The sequence below is a fragment of the Nelusetta ayraudi genome, unplaced genomic scaffold (genome assembly GCF_046127955.1).
Source record: "Nelusetta ayraudi isolate G7.1 ecotype Tasmania unplaced genomic scaffold, CSIRO-AGI_Nayr_v1 ptg000048l, whole genome shotgun sequence".
Lineage (NCBI taxonomy): Eukaryota > Metazoa > Chordata > Actinopteri > Tetraodontiformes > Monacanthidae > Nelusetta > Nelusetta ayraudi.
This window is the reverse complement of record NW_027466098.1, coordinates 10,121,873-10,141,685: the sequence shown is the minus strand read 5'-3', so window position 1 is coordinate 10,141,685 and position 19,813 is coordinate 10,121,873. Positions and strand designations below refer to the sequence as shown.

The window sequence follows — 19,813 nt, the reverse complement described above, 5'->3', positions numbered from 1 at the left end:
ACCAAGAGGTGCTTTTGTGAAGTGTGGAGTTTGTGCGTGACTCTCATTGCCGTCACCCAGAACGCTGGCTGTTTATTGCTGGCTCGTGCAGTTCTGAGACGCACTGTCTGTCACCACTTGGTTTGAGCTCACGCTTCAACGCCTTCTGTGCAGAGAGAAAAAAAAGGTGGCACCCAGGGGACCGAAAACATATATGAGCGTATAATATCTTTGCATCACATTAGCGCCTCTCCCTGTCCCTCTGCCCTTCCTCTCCTCCTCCTCCTCCTCCTCCTCCTCCTACGTCCAGCGCCGCCCAGGTTGTTAAGATGTTAATGAGTTTGACGGCTTTAATAATGCCACGGGAGGGGGAGGGGCCGTGAATCAAAAACGCTCACGCCGAACGCGTCGGCGGTCCGACGGCGGCGCGGACTCAATAACAATCACGTCTCGTCGCGCTTAATAGCTTTAAAATTCCTCCTCTTCTCTCTTTTTCTGTTGCCATTCATGCATTTTTCTTTGTTTGCAGCGTCACACTTCTTTCTGATTCTCCATCAAAACCCCATTGTTCCTCAGCCGCTCTCGACCCGTCTCAAGGACTCTGCTCCTGAGTTTAGTGCTGCAGCTTTCAGAGGTTTCTTCTTTTTTTTTTTTTTTTTATTCCTTGTGTTTTTGACAGGGAGTGTTTTCACCGCGCACACATACACACATACGCGCGTACAGTGCGCGCACGCTGTGCGTGTCAGCGCCGGTGCTGAGAAAGGTTGAGCTGTTACACAACACAGTGTGTTGTGTGTGGACGTGTCCCCGAGTTGTTGTGTTTCTCTGTGCAGAAAACGTTGGCAGGTAAGGTTACTCAGTAATGGGATGGGGTGGAAAAAAGCTAGCAGAGATTTTTTGGGGGGTGGCACTTTTTGCACTTTTTCCCTCATCGCGCTTCACTTGAGGCTGACTGTGTCCTCTATAGCTCAAGTGTTGCTTGTTTTAGGGCCGCAGATTTTGTTTCCAAGATTAAACCCACTTGTAAAGCATGTGATTTTAGCCCGAAGCAATAAGGGTCATATTGCTCTGTGTGCAAAGATGTATTACAAAAAAAAAAAAAAAAAAAAAAAAAAAAAAATTGCAACACATTGCACTGAAGTCTCCTGTGTACCATTACATTCATATTAGCGTGTCCCTTGTAGGCATATATTACACGGCGCACACCGGCGGCCCCATCCATTCCTAATTAGTGTGTGATCGATTGGCTGCTGTTGTGATGCTGTGTGAGGGGAGCCGTGTCAGAGCAGGGGAACGGTGACATTTCAGTAGCCAGGGATTACTCCGCTGACCTTATTGTTGTGATTAGAATTCAGTCCCACCCCTGAGACGACCTCCCCTTGTTCCTTCCTTCACCAGGACGCTCGTCCAAAAAGTTGTTTCCCTCCTCTGCGGCACACTTCTCACTGCGAATATTTCAACTCTTTTTTTTTTTTTTTTACCATCCACCCATTTACTGAACCTTGGCTGCCCCGCTTTCGCTGTCAGCCTGAGATTTTGCATTTCACCGTTTGCAACTGTTGGGATTCCAGTACCGCCTCCACTGTGTGTGTGTGTGTGTGTGTGTGTGTGTGTGTGTGTGTGTGTGTGTGTGTGTGAGTGTGTGTGTGTGCGCGCGCGCGCGCGGCTTGGGTTGAGTTTGCACTATACCAGAAAGTCAGGTGTGGCCATTTATTTTCTTTGTGTATTTGTCTGTTATGTAACATATGTTGCGTAGGTCGCAATGCCTCCCTTTGTTTGCACGGTTTGCCTCGGACCCAAACGTGAAGGAGCGCCGTTGGAACGAATAGAAAGTGAGGAGCTTGACCCTTAAAAGTAACTGGAAAAGCAGAAGCAGAGTTGCTCTCTTTCTCTTCAAGTACTGATTGCAGACCATTTACCTCATGACGGCTGGCAGCAAATCATGCAGAGCCCTCCACGTCTCTGCAGGAAAATCAAAAGTGCATTCGGGTGGGGTTTTTTTTTACTTGATAGCACCACTTCCATTTTGTTTTTGGTGAGTTGCCAGTTTGTAGATATTGATTGAACAGACATCTGTCTTCTCCGTAATGTAATGGAAGCGGGTCGTGCTTCTGCCGTGTTGCAGAAACACTAATAAAGTTACGAGCGGTGTTGTTGTTTTTTTCCTCATTGCTATATTTAACCATGTTGCGCCGCAGCTAACGAGTTCAGCCGTGAAGTTTGCTAGCTTAGCTAGCTACTCCTGTTAGCCTCACATTATTAGGTTCATAATAACTTCCTGTCCAGGAGGAATGAAATGTTCACCTGCACGTGATGTAAGGAGCGACACTGCTGTTGAGTTATAGGAAGTCAGTGTTTTATTAGTGGTTTTATTAGTAGCGCAGTGGTCATGTTCCGGAAAGAGCAGCTCTGTCCACTCTTTACGAATACAACCCTCAGCTCAGAAGAAATATTGAGGTGATGAATTTTGATGATACTGCAATTTTTCTTTTTTCTTTTTTCTTTTTTTTTTTGCGTTCTCCCGCAAAGCTCATAATCACAGGAATAAACGTTGCTTCCAGAGTTGAGGTCACTTGTAAGAGGCCTACATGATGAATCACCGTGCGAGTGACTCACGAAACGGAGATACGGCTCCAGGTTTTGCGCAGTATCTGCAAGGCGGTCGGCCTAATGGGACGGCAGCAGCCAGCCAGGGCGGGGAGAAAATGCCAATCCTTTACACCTGTTAGAAGTCTAATCTGCCTCTTAAAATGTTTTTTGAGGAGAGGAAGGGAGAGGGAGATGAGAGGAAAGATCAATATTGCCGAGCGGGAATAATGGTATAATGGTGAGAGGAGGACAGCTAGTAGATAGCGTCAGAATATAATTGAGATAGAGCGACGAGAGGCTTCGACATGGAGGCATTTCAGCCACCGGAATCCTTCAGCCGCCTTCCACCGCTGTCGGCTCAGTGATCTCATGCATGAACGGACGCTGGGTGAGGGGAGATGGAAAGATGGGGGGTGGAGGAGGGTTGGGAGCGGGACAAAGCTGACAGATTTGAAGCGGCAAAGTGGTCCGAGAAGCAATGAATATGTTATTGTCCATTGAATTGGCAGGCAGTTAGCATAAAACCAAGCACAGTCCCGGCAGCCCTGTGAACTTTTTTTTTTTTTTTTACTTCCTGTGTCAATCTGGAAGTTTTAACATTAAATCTTTGTGTTGCACATTCGGGTAAAAAGCATGGGGTGGTAGCAGAAATATATCCCTCATTAATACCCGCTGGTCCTGCCAGATTTCCCAAATCTTGGAAAAACTGGAAGGCATATGAGCAAACGTTGTGTCTGCGTCATTCAGAGGGCTTTTTGCTTCCAGTAGAGCCTGTTGACAGCATCTAGAGGCTTCCCATTGGGCAGCACTACATGCGTCACCGCCCTGTTTAACTAAACTCTTGGAGCTATTTTATGTTCTCCATCATCATATGCGAAATGACGGCCCACTTTTGGTAAAACTACCACTTGTGCTCGCCGATCCGTCCGACAGCATGGGTTTACGGCTCACAGTCGCTTCTCTTCCATTCCGTCCTGAAGTTTTCCGGGCGGATTGCGCCGTTTACTTCCTGCTTTTATCAGAACTGAAACCGAACTCAGTCTGGTTCCTCGGCCATAACTGGCTGAAATCGCTTCCGATTGGAGCTTTTCAAGACGGACGTGCCAGATTTGTAGACCCCTGGCTGCACCGCGAGGTTAGCTTGACACACCCTCCCCACAAATCTGTTGAACCCTCCATTCAGCAGAAGGTGTCTGGCAGTGGCTGCAGGCTGTTTGAGCTGCCCGACGCTGCCAGAGCTGAGAGCCGGAGACGCGCAGGCATCAGCTCCTCACCAGCCGGTACAGCAAAGTGCCGCCCTGTTGTTTTGCTTTTGAATGATTCAACACTAGTGCAAGGTCCATTTGCTGCCTAAATTTGCTGTCCCCCCCCTCCCCCCGGTGTTTTTCCTCAATACTCTGCTGATGATACCCCTCACACACGCACCTTCACCCACCATCTCTGGCCGGGGGCTGCAGGCGCGATGCCCTCGTGCCTCCCCTCTCATCCTCTTTAGCAGCATTTCTGATGCTGTGTGGAGCTTTCGGAGATGGCGCAAAGAAGCCCGGAGGAGAGCGGCGAGGAGAGCGGGCGAAAGCAGAATACGAAGGAGGAACGTGGGAGACGTGCGAGTGAAAGCCCGGGGATGATGTGAGAGGACGTGCAGGGAGCGTCTCTCTGAGAAGCTCCGATCAAGGAGGTTCGCGGCGAAGGGAAGGAGGAGAGCGAGCTCCTTTCCAGGTGCATTATCATTCCGAATAGCCGCGGTGACATTCTCGGTTTTAGCTTGCAGGGGCTTTGGGGACCGCTGCCTCTTTTTTTTTTTTATGGCAGGCTGTACATCTATGTGGTCGCCTTTACGGCTTTCTTTATGGTTGAGAATGGATTTTCCTTTTCCGCAAATGTTTCGATCCGGGCGGCGTAAAAGTTTCCTTCGGGTGACATTTAATAGATTTGTTTCCTGCCGAAACAACGGGACCTTCGAACTGTTTTGGCCCGCCGCTATCTGATTATGTGCCTTGAAGCTCAAGATGACCACGTCCCCGATGGATGGTTTCACCGGCAACTGGCGGACATAATTTCAGAGTTACAATGTTTTGGTTTCTCTGGAAATCCTGGAATTGTATTCGCCGTTTTTTTTTTTTTTATCCATTATCCATTCCCTGTGCACACGGATTAGCTCTAATCATCACTGTTGCATTATATAATCCACACGAAATAGAAGACTATAATGTTTTAAGCTGCCATAATCTGATCTCATTTCCTCCACCGCCTCGTCAGCTTATGTCTGAACATGTCCTCCACCTGCACTGTATATGAACTTAGGGCTCATGTTTGAATAGACACATGAAAGGCAGGGTTTTTAATAACAAGGTCTTAATATTGTGAGTCCTGTTATGAAAGATTCCAATTTAAAATTAAAAAGAAACTTCTGGATTCCCAGAGAATAAATATTTATAGACAATTAAAAAAGAAAATCACCTGACTGCATGGTCAGTAGAATTTGATTTGATTTGAAAATTCAGTGATTCTGATTTTTCGACTTCTGCATTGCAGATTTTAACCCTGAAATGTCACTCCATAGAGCATTTTTTTCCAGATTTAAAATTGTATCCGATTCCATAACCAATCAGCTTCCTTTTATGCATGAAAAAACAGAAAGTAATTGGTGGTAGCTTCCCTTAAGAGTGAGAGAGGGATCAAAAAGATGGTTCCTCACTTGGAGCCATGCTTTGACGTCACACCCGTGGATTTCTGCAAGAGCCACATCAGGCTCATCAGCTGGAGACCTGCTGTCGAACAGGAAGATTTGAACTTTAGCAACCTGCCTGAACCAGCAGCAACATCTGTACCCTGGCCCACCATATTAAGATGGACCAGTTTGTCTAATCACCCCTGAAGTTTTCCCTCCCCGTTCCAAATGCTATCTGACGGCTTTTCAGCAGATGGATGCACGAGACCGATCCAAAGGGTTCGGGAAACGTTCCATCTGGCGCGCCAGGTTCTTTAATTTATACAGATGGAGATGCGGAGTGGTTTCTGACGTTGCGTCCAAACTAATTAAAAGTCTGGTGCATTAGATATGTTGTGTTTTGGGTGGGGAAACGACAGTAAACGAGCCCGTGCTATTAGGCTGTATCTAGTGCAAGTCATAAAAACAAGAAGAAAAAAATGTAGCTTAAAGCGCTGGAATGGTGTCGTAACTACAAGCTCATTATGTTTGGAAGCAAAGGCCTTGGAAGAGCAAGGAATTTATTGTATTGTGTTGTTAGGCAATAAAGTTTGCAAAGATTTGCTATCTCTTAACTCCCTGTGTTCCTCCTCTAGTTCCTGCAATGCACCAGTCTTCTCTGTTCTCCTCTTCCTCATTCTTTATCTTTTACCTTAAAGGTCCAGTGTGTAATAATTGCCGTGATTTATAGTTTTTATATTCGCAAAAGCTTATTAAAAGTGTATACTCGCAGTACATTAAAAGTGATTTGGTTTTCCTACCCTTAAATCCAGTTAGCTGCCATCTTGCTCCAGCTTATTTCTAAGGAAGCCCAGTGTGGCCAATCCAGCCCACCTGACAGCGCGTTCTGTAATTAGGGTGACCTCTCGCGTCTTCAAATGAACCAACGAAGAAGAGGGTGGGCAAGGTATCCAGGTTTGAGTGCCCAGGTCATCGTAGCTTACTGGCAAGCTCGGGAGGGGGAGTGAAAGAGGCTGCAATCTAAAATGTAGCCAGATGATGTTGCTGTTTCTTCTTCAAAATCTCCAAATAATACACTCTTAACCGTCAACTTCAAAAACTGACCCTTTTCTCCCTGTTTGATCTTCACTCCAAATAATGCCACACGGTTAAAGCTGGCTGCTGGTTCCCGCGTTAGTTTGGGTTAAGTTGATTTTTTTCCAACGACTCCACATGTCCGTCCAATTATAAGCATCTTGCTGCCGCACACACCCATACCAAGAAGTTCATCATAGCATTGTACAAAAAAAGCATCTTACAGGCCGCACCCCGAAAACGCAAATAATTCAGCCTAAAAATAAATCCGGCGCTGGGACAAAAACCAAGATAATGTAAGACGCTATTTCTGTGAGGGATTAAGAGCAAATGCTGTCGGAGTGAATGCATCGTTATTCTGCTGCTCTCTCTCTTTCTCTCTCTGACTTTTGGCCACGGGACAAAACTCTTCTCCAAAAAAGCTCTTTGCAAGCAAATGACTAAGCGCAGTAGAGTCGGCTGGTGTTTTCCAGGGGAGAGAAGAGAGAAAATGAGTGGCAGCAGGATGACCTGGGGGGTCAGTGGCAGAGCCAGGGGCCACGAGACAGAAGCTCGGGCTAAAGATATCTCCTCCTGTCTGTAAACCGACACCAGGCGACTTTAGTTTGCCTGCTTCTATGCAAGATTTTTTATTTTTTATTTTTTTTACCCTCCCTGCAGTGACAGTAATGGAGCTTTTCCACAAGCGCCTCCTCGGCTCTGCTCGGCTTTTTAACTTTTTCCATTGGGTGGCAGTACCTGGTACCAGCAACTGTTTTAGCTCCTGCACAGTGTTAAGCCGCCGATGATTATCCAAACCAGCCTAAGAAAGAACCTGGGCTGACAGATTGCTGGTGGGGAAAACAAGTCACTAAGTGGAATAACTGCTGTGCTGTGTAATTGATCGGAGTTCCGACTTCACCCTTATGCTTCACCACCTTCCTGAAGTGAACTCCCATGACCTGACCAGACTATACAGCTCCTTGTGGGGGTCCTGCTGTGCTGTGTGTGTGTGTGTGGTGTGATGCTCGGCTTACACACCTGCAGACAACGACAAAAAAAAAGAGACATTCTTCTTTTTTATCTCAAACATTCGTCATGTCACCAATTGAACCCGTCCTGCATTTTTCCTTCTTTTTCCACCTCATTTACTCTTTTTTTCTTTTTGAACTGCCTGCTTAAATCAACCCACGCTGTTACCCCTCCACCCCCAATTCTTTTTTCTTTTTTTTTTTTTACGCACCCCCTCTCCAACCTCAGGATATCTAGGTGTTTACGAGTGAAGGTGGGGAAAACAGCAGGTGTGACCGGCTGCACCAAACACCAGGGAAGCGATCCAATTTAGAGTGGGCAGTAAATTGTGTGGACATTTGCGCACTGCGAGGCTTCGGAGGAGTGGAGCTCGAGGCGGGGTGGAACACGTCGTGCCCAAAAATGAATGCAATGATTTGCTCTGCGGTGCAAATTAGTGTGTTTTCACCCTCTAATTTGCCACAGACAAGCGCTTATACACTTTCTGTACAAATTTAAACTTTAAATTATGGAGGAGCCACACATTTTGTTCTTTGTTGTTGGCCGGAAGGCACCAATTAGTGCATTTCCAAAAAAGTATCATGCAAATTTAAAGCGTACCTGTGGAAACTTGCTTTAAGAATAAAACATATAAAAACACAAACTAGTACTGTGTCATTATATGGTGGCCAACAAGAGCAACCACACACAACAGCCATGCTATGTAAAATTAGCTTTGCAAATCAGCTTTGATATTATTGAAAAAGTACAATTTGCAATAGATTAAAAAAAAAAAATCTATACCTATTTAATCTTTTCTCCAACCATAACTTCCTCCATTCCACGTAACTTCCCATCTTCACATAAAAGGATTGTCCATCTCTCAGGTGTCTGCTCAGCACTGCCTCTAGAGGCCTGGAGAACTGTTGCGGCGTTGTGGTTAATATGCAGCTTTTAGCCTTTGGTTTTCTGTATTCAGGTTTTTGTTTTTTTTCTATTGAAGCTAGTTTCTCTATGTGCAGTTCACTTGCCCTCGTCAGCCTCTGTGAGGACTCAAAATATTGTCTCTGTGAATCTCTTTGGTTCTAATCACCGCGCCTGCTTTGTTGCAGAAACAGCACAGCAGGAGGAACATAATTAGGAAGCAGACCCATATTCTTTATGTGTAAGAAAAGCTCGAAAGTTTAATAAATCACCACTGTGTATTTCTAAACTCTCAGTATTTGTATATATTTTAGACTAATCACACACTTTTGTGACAAAGCTCTTTATGGCGAAGTTAACAGCGCAACTAGCATAAGAGTCAGACACGTGAGCTGGGCTTCAGCCCCGCCGGACGCCTATCCAGGCTGAGCTAATTGAACAGATTACAAATCTTTCTCCAGTTCCAGCTAATTAGCAAAAGTAAGCCTCGGACTTAATGGTTCTGGACCTCCTCTGTCCTCCTCCGCCACAGTTGCAGGTGATTAAAATCGCCTGCCACAGCAGCGACTGTGGTCATAACTTCATTAACGACTTGTCTGACTTTTTACAGCTCTGCCAGTTCCCGTCTCCCCGGGAGGTTGGCTTTGAATTCCCCACAGCGTCGAGGTCTTTGATTGGATTTAGCTTCCCTTCCTACGGATCTTTCGGTGCCCCGGCGACTGCGGCGAAGCTTCAAGCTTTTTGTTTATTTCAGCCCTAATACGTCCTCAGATGCATCCAGAACGCACTGGCTTTGATTACTTTTCATCATGATTATCCTTTTACTGGTAAATTAACTATCATTTTCATCAGCACAAGGGGAGGCCGCAATCACATTTTGATTTTGTTGTGATTGTCAACAATATCATTAGAATCATTCTAATTTCTTTCTTCTTCTTTCTTTAATCTTAAAACCCCTTGTCCTCAATTTCTCTAATGCTATTACCTCCCTCTTCATCACAGTTAGCGTCATTTGTTTCCCGCGCATGCTCCCTTAGTGGTCATGACCACAATATAGAACGCACACTCGTCTTATTCAGGGTGAATATAAATGCTGTAAATGTTTAGGTCCCACTCTCCATTGTGCGCTTCAAACAAATCTGACTCTCATTTATAGTGACTAACAATATGCAACATGCGTCTCCAGCCTGTTAGTGAACTCATCAAGCCCAAACTTTACTTTTGTGTTTGCGCTGCCATTCAAAAAAATGATTTCTCAGAAAACTTTTCTTTCAGGGTTGCAACAACTATCTAAACTATGAAAGGAACAGATTGGACTGTCGGCTGTAAACAGAGGGCTAATCATGTAGTCTTACAAAAATCTGCTATGGTTTTGGGTAGTTAATTGTAAAGGCTGATCCACTAGATTCAGAAAATAGAAATAAGACTTTGGATATTTAAAAAAAAAAAATGTACATCATATGTAACTCATTCCTGTGAATACATTGCGCTGTATGATGTGAACGCCGGCATAAACACTTGACACGTACATTTCATTTCACACGTTGCTGGCTAGTGAAATTGTCACGGCGTACAGTAGGAAGGGGCGGATCGATATAATTACACATCGATGCGTTAGCATTGCAACTCAGTACGAGGATAGGTCCGCTGGCGTTGCCATCTTGACACTGTCATCCATTCAGCCGCCTCGGAAATGAGGAACACCCCGATATTCGCGCGGCCCCGCCTCTTCATTACGCCGCTCTTCACTCACCGGGGGTCATTTGAATGGAGTAAATCACCAGTGTGTTTCGAAGCCGGCGGGGGGGGGGAGGGGAGATTGATAGCCGGCCTCGACGGTTCGGCCACCCCTTTCTTTGGCGGAGCGACGGGTCAGTCAGCCAGTTAAGCGTCCGACCTCTATTGTGGCCGTCTGACGTCTCTATTCATCATCGCGCACGCACACACATGCCGCGTCCTGCCGCTGTGTCTCAGGGCCGAGGGTGCTCTGCTTTGTGCAGCACTTTTTGCAACGTTGTGCGGCAAAAATGCGGAACTGAAAAAGATGTATGTCCATAGGCGGGCTGTAATATACAGCTCGCCGTACACCCCTTTGCGCTGTGATTGATCACCTTTTTTTGGTCGCAATATCTCGGGGTTGTTTTAAGCGGCGTTGCGAGAGTTCCGCCTGCTTTGTGCCCGACGGCGAGCGTTGGGCTCAGCGTGCGCTCTTATTTGATTACAATGAGGTTTGTGGCACAACGAAGGCCAAATTGGCTTTAAACCCGGCTTTTATTTGTTTCAGCTCAGCTCTTATTCCACTAAAGAGACCCTCCACCGTTAAGATCGCACAATAGGGACGGAACAAGCGCAGCAATAGGTCGGCGACTGTTAAGCTTTCCATTTATCCGTATTGAAGGCGTCACTTTCTGAAAGCCAGGTAGAATTTTTTTTAACTGTTAGCCGTGAAATAAGAAGATTTGCTCCGTCCCCTGACAGGCGGAAGACCTACAGTATCTAGTTTGCAGCTTCTTCATCTGAGAGACAGAGAGACACGGCGCTGCTAGAAGCCCGAGTGTTAAGTCTATTTTCTAACCTCGCAGTGTCTCTCATAAATAGGTGGAACACGTCCCAGCTGCACGTCTGGCCACGTTTCTTTGGCTTGTGGGGGTGCTTGGCTGTGGCCCTGGTCTTCCTCTCAAAGTAAAGAACCCCCCCCCCCCCCCCCCACTGACTCCCGGAAAAACCAGCGTGAGGGAGAGAAAGAAACAAAAATGGAGTTGAGAGGCAGAATCCTCCAAGGTCACTCCTGCTGTTTGTCCGCTGGAGTCTGGGAGTTCTTGACAAGGTACAGACAGTTTCAATTTCTCACTGGCTGTCAGGAGCCCCCGGCCTTTTTTTTCTTTTTATTTTTTTTTTAAATGCCCCTGAGAGCAGAGGAAGATGTTTTCGGTATTATCTGAGGGGCATTCTTCTCCAGCCTTATCTCGCTGTCAGAAACTGGCCCTCAGTGATTCCTGCCAGATAAGCCTCTGCGAACGAACCGTTAGAGGGGAAGAAAGAGCAGAGCTCCGCGACACACTGTTGACCCCGACCCGGCTGTTTTACCGCATGTTTCCAACCTGCGGTGCTCGGTATGGACGGACGGAGCAGCTTCACTTCTTCGGGGGGGGAGGAAAAAAGTATATGAGTAATTGTGAAGGCGTGATGCCTTGATGGACTGGATGGGGGATTTTCTCCTTTTCAATGATAAATAGCAAAAATCGTGACTTTTTTTATGTTTTCCATTTTATGCCCTAACGTGCTAAGGACACATAGTCTGACTTTACCTTTCTATTTTTTAATTAATTTATTTTCAACTCTGGATCATCGGACGGATAATCATCCCAACAAACTGCGTATTTAACCCGCTGTTCACAGCCCCCTGCAAAAACACTTCACAATAGAAGCATCACTTTGCTAAAACTGCTGCTTTGTCGCACCCTCTGCATGTTTGTGGACAAAAACAAGGTGGCCGCAAGCCTCATAGAGGGGAGCACCTGGCTGCAGGGGTTGTTGCTAATCTGAGAGAACCACTGGTGGCATTTGTGACATCAGTAAGGGCTGATTTCCACTGCTGCATTTTAACATCATCCATCTATCCATTCGTTTTCAACACCCACTTCTTCCTGAGCTCAGGGTCTGCGGGAGCCTCTCCCAGCTGTCATAGGGCGAAGGCAGGGTGACGCCCTGGACAAGTCGCCATCTGATCGCAGGGCCACATAGAGACACACAACCATTCACACTCACATTCACACCTAGTTTCCAATCGACCTCACATGCATGTTTTTGGATTGTGGGAGGAAGCTGGAGAACCCGGAGAGAACCCACGCAGACACAGGGCGAACATGCAAACTCCACACAGAAAGGTCCCAGGAATCAAACCCACGACCTTGTTGCTGTGAGGCGGCAGCGCTTAACCACTGCGCCACCGTGTTGCGCATTTTAACATAGTTTCTGAAAAGTGAGGCAAGCAGAAGTAAGAATAGAATTGAATAAAGAAAAGAATGGCAACTTTTCCCATTCATTTGGGAGACGTCCACTGGTCGACATTATTGGTGGTTGCAGAGTTTACATAAAGTGAGACTTGATCCAACAGCAGCGGCACAGGGGTGAGGGAGCTTTGATGCACTGACTCCCATTGTGTTGTTTTCCTGCCATTATTTTTATGTGAATCCATTAAATGAAGGGCAGAATGCCATGTCAGAACTTTTCGAGGCGTCACTGCTAAAGGGAAACGAAAACTCAGAGGAAGGCAAACTGTGCTTGTGGAAAAGTGATTCAAACTATACACGCCTCCTGGTGATAAGCTAATTGCCTGGTGAGCATATAAACTTTTAGTCATCCTCATAACTCTTTCCAAGATAAAACCCCTAAATGTTGCTCACCCCTGTTAAAAAAAAAAAAAAAAGAAAAAAAAGAAAGAAATACTAATCAATAGAAAAGCCCTTTGCTTTGCTTCACTATTACAGATTAATGTTTAGGGAATTGGGGAAGAGGGGAGAAGCAGATAAAAGTGTCAGAGGCAGCAGTGTGAAACGGCGGAGTAGCAATAGTCTGAACTCCCGCTGTCTCCTCTTTTGGAAGATCCCCCACGAGTGCTGTCCCCACTGTAACGCGAGGCGAAGCCCAGCGAGGGGTCTTTGAAGTGGCGCTCTTGTTATGACACGGATGAACTCATTCGTGGCCCCGCTACAAAATCCTCGCAAAACGTGACGAGGCGGCTCTCCCGCCGCAGGCAGTTACAATTCTATTTGTCGGATCACCTCGTCTCAAACACACAGCTGCTTTCTAATCACGACACTTGCATGCGAAACGTGAAGGGGTTTTACATGTGACCTCTGCAGCGGAGGTGATTGTCAGTCATTTCACATGATCTGCTTTGTAAAATATGCAGAGGCGGCTGTTGCATGAGGAAGCAGAACCTGGAGAACACGGAGATGCACTGGTGTTGGACCCGCATCATGTGTGTGTGTGCGTGTGTGTGTGTGTGTGTGCGTGTGTGTGTGTGTGATACTAAAAAAACAACAATTTTCTCAAAGAAAAAAGATACTGAAGAAGAAATGTGATCAATATATTTCCTATTGAACTATTACATCGATCTTAGCATTAATTACTGCAATCATTCATTCATTCATTCATTCGTTCATGTCTAGAGAATCAGATTGTGAAGGTGACTTTGCAGTGAGGTATGGAGGAATGGAACTGGACTTTCAGCTCTCCTGTGTGCAGTGTGTGGGACGAAGGGAAGTGCTTGGCTCCGATCGCACCCAAACATCTGATCGGGCAGCTCATGAGGCAGTGAGAGGCTGCATAGCCAAGTGCTGTTTTTACTGTGCGAGGGGAGTTACTGCAACTGTGCAACAATAACCACAATTAAAAACTCAGTGGCAGCCATTACCTCGCTCATAACGCAGAAAACAGCCCTTGAATTGCCCACCTGTCCGATCGGTGGATAACCAATAACTGAGAGGGGCATTTAGTTTTTTTCCTCCAAACTCAAGTTGACTAAAAGCTTTCTGCTGGACAAAATGACTTCCTTCCATGCATCCATGCATCCATCCTCCATCTACCCCTCATCCTGCACTCAGCATCAGAGGCAGGACGAAGTCTAATCTGGGTGAAAACCAAGTAGCGACGCACTGGATGGGTCAGCACTTTCTGTATCGCAGGATTAAAACTCACAAGTTCACATTCACTCCAAATGTGAGACACCGATCAACTGAAGTGCATGTTTTTGGACAGTGGAAGAAGGTTGGTGAACCATGCAGTCGCACTGTATATTAGGAATTCTCTGCTCCTGCAACTGAGGCCAAGATCCTTTTTTTTGCTACTTCTAGGGTGACTTTTAATCTTGATTCTTTTGTTCTTATCTTTACAATCTGAATGATTTTGTGAGTTAAAAACATATTTGTGGTCATTTCAGCCACTCTAATGTTTTGCAAACACTGGGGGTCAGGAGTGATGCCTGATATCGCCCCTCCAAATGCTCGCGCGCTCGTCCCCGCGTGGCTCCGGCTGTAGGACCGACACCTTCGGAAGGAAAAAAAAAACCACGCCTTTTAGTACACACCAAACTGAAATCGACGGAAGCGCGTTTAATAATTCACCTAAGTAGTTTTTTCCTCGGCTCTCTCTCGCGCTCTCTCTGGCGCGCGCGCACACACCTCCTCGCGCTCTCTCTCTCTCTCTCCCTCCCTCCCTCCCTCTCGCTCGCTCTCCGCCGTTTGCAAGGTCAGCGGGTGCAGAAGGTTGGGCTTCACTTCGCTCGGTCGCGCCGCTGCCGCTCGTCGTCACTCGCTCTCCGGAGCTGCGACAGCGCGAGGACGAAGACGGACGGAGGAGCGGCTTCCGCAGCCACGAGCACCGAACCCGTGCCAGCCAATCGGCCGGGTGGGCAGCGGAGGCAGCACGCTCGCTCGCTCGCGAAAGGGAAAAGCCGGTTGCTTGCGTGCGTGACTTGGGGAAAAAAAAAAAAACTGGAAAGGAGGACGCACGCACTTTTTTTCTAGTATTTCACTGACCAGCTGACGCGGGAGCGGAAGAGCGCGCGGGCTGGGCATCTTGTGGCGCGCGCCACAGAGGAGGGAAGGAAGGAACCTGCTGCTGGGATTTTCTTCTTCTTTCTCTTTTTCCTACTCCTCCTTGTGCGCGTTGATTTTCAATATTAAGACTCCTCGCTGTTCGGCGGCGGCGGCCAGGCTGCAACACTCACAGCGATGACAGTGGCCAACGATCCACCGGCGCTCCGCGGTCATTCCTCCAGCCAGAGCCGCACCACCGACACCGTTACCGACAGCCAGCCTTGAAAATAACATTCATAACAATATTCATAATACAATCAAGCTGCCGTGGACCTGAGCAGCCTGGGATTTTCTTTCCTTTCTACGCTTTACAATGTCTTGACTCCTGACCGGCGAGGGAAGCGACACAAGCGACGATGACGGTGAGTATCGGCCGCGTTCCGTCCCATCCGGGCCACTTTTCGCCGCGTCTCCCGGGATAAACGGCCGCGTTTACGCGTCGATTCTCCCCCCGGAGTGAGTCGAGCGGGGTGGGGGTTTGGGGGGGGTCAGCGTGGGGTGGTGGTCAGTGTCATCATACCAGGCTACTGCTGCTGGTGGCGCGGGGCGGGGGTGTTACTGGGCGTTTCTGTCCCTGCCTGTCGCCGGGAGGGAATATCGGGCTCCTCTTGGGACTTTTTTTTTGGGGGGGGGACATTACATCATGTGAGCAGCCCGTGAGAGATTAAAGAGACACGCTCGTGTGATCTTGCAAAGTGTTTGTTGATTTTTGTTTCTCCTATCGTCTCGATGCCAACCTCCCCGCCTCCCCCTTTCAAAATATAGCCTATATGTGTATTGCGATCGTGCAACTGTCGTGTCGTGCCGTGCAGGACTGGGAGTGCGAGTGCACGCGAGAGAGAGAGAGAGAGAGAGAGAGAGAGAGAGAGAGAGGCAGGCAGGGCGTGTGCGCTGATGTGCCCCACAGCAAATCGCGGCCAGAGTTGTGCGTTAGTCTCTGACATTAAAGATTAAACACCCCCCCCTCCGCCCCCTGTCACACCACCAGCGCCCCCTCTCACTATGGACCCCCACCCACCCAGCGACACCCGGCCAGGCTGCAGGGTGGGTGCTGGGTGCAGCTGTCAATTTGCATGTATTTTGTGGCCAAATCCAGCCCGTGTATAGTGCAGCCAGCCTGCCTCCCTGCCTGCCTCCCTGCCCGCCTCGCTTAATCCACCCACAGCGGATCAGCTTTAGAGCCCCGGCAGCCTGCCGTCTTGCAGCAGCCTTCACTCCCTCCCCTCCTCGGAACAGAGACACTTTAAATGATTACATTATTTTAATCGGGCTCATGTGACCGCTGCACGGTGCACTGACGCGATAATATCAGGGGTGGATGGAGAGAAGGGAGGAGGAGGGGGAAAACACACACAGCAGCGGATGCTGCGTTTAGCACCAAACGGAATTGTCAGCACCGGCGCTTTGTAGAGGCGATCGCCGGCGCTGAGCTCCCACTCAGCGGGAAGGAAGCCCACCCCGTCCCCCGGTTCCCTGCTTCCCTGCTTCCCTGCTTCCTGCCTCCGCTTTCATTTGTGGGAGCTGGGAGGGTGGCAGAGGCGAGATGACAGGCTGCTCGGCGGCTCCGGCACAGTCACTGGTGACCACACTGTCTGTGATCCAGCGCGTTTGATGAACACGCCGGTAAGGTTTCTGGTTCCGCTCCACTTACGTTATTGTTGTTACAATTAAAAAAAAAAAAAAAAAAAAAAAAAGCAGCGCGTCTCCACTATTTCTTGTTTAGGTTTTTTTCGTCCTCCTTTCCGGTGCATCACCAAATCGCACGATCGTGATCGCCACAGCCGCCTCTGTAAAAGCAGCGATTTCCCAGCATTAGGCCATAAGTAGGCTGGTAATGTTTTGGCGCAGCTCAAGTCCTCCCGCCTCGGCTGCAAAGCCGCGGAGGCTGCCAGAGTTCATCCCGGGTTTTGGAAGCTTAGATTGGTGCCAACGATCCCATCCGTGTTTTGATTTCAGTTTTTGTTTTTCGCATCCTATTGACCATGAATCGAGGAGACGAGAACAACCCCAGACAGTGGACTTAGTCCCAGATTGATCTTTGCAGAAGTAAGATAGCGTTGTCATTTATGTGTCCCTCTGTTAAACCCCCGCGGCTCAGAGCGTCTCAGTCGCAATCCAATATATTGGCAAACCTCTGCTCCCTAAACCCCCTTTTGTCACCCTCAGGGCCACCACATGCCCTCCGGGCTTGCTCACCCGGCCGGCGCTGTCCCTAACCCGGCTCTGCTCTCTCTGACCTGTTTACGCGGTGCGCCGGGATTCATCCACCTGGCACTCCCCTCGCTGCTGACTCATGATGCTTTTTGCAACATGTATTTTCATCATCCCTCTTGTTTGACGTGGGTAGTCTGGCTCGGCGCAGGTGTGGCCCACTGGCCGTGACTCAGGGAAGCTCGTAATCACCGTGGTACTGCATGACTTGCAGTTTTCTGTCCCCCGGTGTATGAGATGCACTTAAAATCCCTCAAAATAGCAGCTCACGCTCTGGGCTGCGGACAGTGCAGTGTCCGGGTTTTCTTATCTCTCTTTCTTTTTTGATGCAATGAATTCTCCTCCTCGTTGGTTTTTCCTTGTCCTTTAAACTTGGCCAGAGACGATGACACAATCCTGTTCTGAGGGAAATCGTGGGTCAGCTGGAGTTATGACGACGGTTGCGAAGTACTCTGACAATTTCATTAGCCGCGAGCTCATCGACCGTCAAGGTTAAACAGCAACTCATTGGTCCGTGTCGGGGGTTCGGGACTCACGTGTCCGTGTCAATCACAGCCCCCTTGTTTTTTCTGTCACCGTGGTGCCGTGCAGACGTGGCGATGGGTGGTGGGATATTACTCTGACACATTCCGCCACACGGACACACACATCAGCAGACCGGGAATCTTCGGAGGAGTTACAGTTGTGTCGCAGACAGCTGGCCAGAGACACAGTGACACAATGAATGAACAGCAAAAAGAAGTTCACAGGGTGCAACTGGGCTTCCTGGTCTCAGGTCCCAGCAGTGGTCAAAATAGTCGAGGTCCCCACACTTCCTAAAATTGTTCTGTGTTTCCCTCACTTCCTTCATTCATCCCTTCATCCAGCTGACACTTGTTCTTGGTGTGTTTTCCCAGGACTACCGGGAGGATGGTATGGACCTTGGCAGCGACATGTCCAGTCGCTCCAGTTCAGAGTCCAACTCCAACAAGGTGACCCCGTGCTCCCCTTCTCTCGACCTGGCCACTCTGGAGGACTACAAATCCTCCCCGTCCCTGGACCTGGTCACCTTGGAGGACTACGAGGAGGACGAGGACTTCCAAGACTACAAGAAGAAGGTGATTGAAGAGTGGGAGAGCGAGTACGGCGAGGACTACACCTCACCTCAGCCCACTGGGCCGGAGGAAGCGGACGGAGGCCCCGTGGGAATCGAGAGCCCCGAAGACGGCGGCGGCGGCGGCGGGGATGACGACTACGGAAAGACGGTGAACAGCTGCAGCCTCGCTGAAGAATTCCAGGAAGTGAAGACCGTCCCGCCCCTACCGGCCCCTGGCGGACACACAGCTCTGTCGGTCGCAGCCGTGCCAGAGGAACTGAAACAGAACGGCAATGTGATTTTGCCCAGGAGCAACCGGGTCCGCTCTCCGGGCTCCCTGAAGGAGGGCACGGGGACTCGCAAGGCCAACAACCGCAGCTCGAGGCCCGGTAGGGGCAGCCGCGGCTCCGGCACGGGCGTCGGAGGAGGGGGAGGAAGTGGAGGAGGAGGAGGAGGGACGGGGGGACGGATGGGGAGATACAGGGAGGAGGAGGCGGGAGAGGAAGAGCCTCTACCCACCATGGACTGGGCAGCCCTGGAGAGACACCTGGCCGGGCTGCAGTGCAGAGAGCAGGAGAACCAGAACCTCAACCAGAACCAGAACCACAACGTGGGGAAAAGCAACTACACCTCGGTGAGTCGTAACATAAGTCCCTATTTCTTCTCTGCGCGTACGTCTTTTTTTTTTTTTTTTTTTTTTCCACGCTTTGCTGCAAGTAAACATGCCAGAGGTTATTTGTGCACACAGTCGGCTCTCTCGCGCTCTGGTGGACAGCTGTAATCCACTGGTTATCCGTGTCAGATGGACCCTGGAAATATGAGGGTTAAGTTAGCTGGAATAAGAAAGAGGGATTAGTCAGCTAATGTGGCGCTAAGCTATGTGGTGCAGCCATTAACGTGGCCATCGTGGAAGTCTGGCCTGCATAAGTGCACCAATTTGGAGAGCAGAGATCCTTTCATCTTGGTGTATCACTTCCTGTGCGCTATGTATGTTAGCAAGTGTCCTTAATTGCTCAATGGACAGCTTTTAAGGAAAGATCTAGAGTTTTTTTCCTGTCTACAAATTAAGTTTACATTAAAAAAAAATCGGCATCTTTTTGTTGTTGCTATGAAGCGCCTCGACCAGAGGGTGGCAGTGTTGCACCGAAAGTCTGCACAGGGCCGCTTGCAGGACCTTCCACGTAACACAACCTCAACCCCGATGGCTGTCTTGATTTAGCCAAACTACAAATTTAGCTCCAAACTACAGTGTCAAAGACGTTGTGGCGGCAGGTTGGTTGTTGCTGCTACTTGCACCATATAGACGCTCAGAAATTCTGTCTGTCAGTGTCTGTCCAAGAAGACCGAGAGAGAGGGGGCAAGTGCGGGCAGGCACCGGTGTCCTTGTTTGGTATGCAAGCGCCGGGACCCTTCGCTCAGCGCACACGGACAATAGCTGCGAGCCGGCAGCATTGTGTGTGTGTGTGTGTGTGTGTGTGTGTGTGTGTTGTGCGTCTTTGTTTGCCTGTCCTGGAGGTGCCCTCCTGCCCCCCCCCCTCCGTCACCGCCTCCGTGTCCCTGAGGCACGTCAGGAATGCAGCAGGAAGAGAGTGGGGGGATGAGCTGAAGGAAGGACGGGGGGTGGGGGGAAGAGGAGGAGGGCAGGGGCGGGGGGTGGTGGGGGGGCGCGCTGGGGCCACATGGCTCGTGTGTTTGTTT

The 19,813-nt window shown here is 48.9% G+C and overlaps 1 protein-coding gene across 5 annotated transcripts in view; it reads left to right on the top strand.

Annotated features, from left to right (window-relative positions):
- Positions 1-19,813, top strand: part of schip1 (schwannomin interacting protein 1) — a 200,675-nt gene that overhangs the window by 143,415 nt on the left and 37,447 nt on the right. For 3 of the 5 annotated variants that reach the window (XM_076036228.1, XM_076036227.1, XM_076036226.1), the window contains exon 9: positions 17,937-18,749. In XM_076036228.1, the coding sequence (XP_075892343.1) occupies positions 17,937-18,749 (813 nt within the window). Of the gene's footprint in view, positions 1-14,520; positions 15,192-16,270; positions 16,453-17,936; positions 18,750-19,813 lie in introns of those variants that run through there. The other 2 variants (XM_076036230.1, XM_076036229.1) reach the window with 2 other exon arrangements.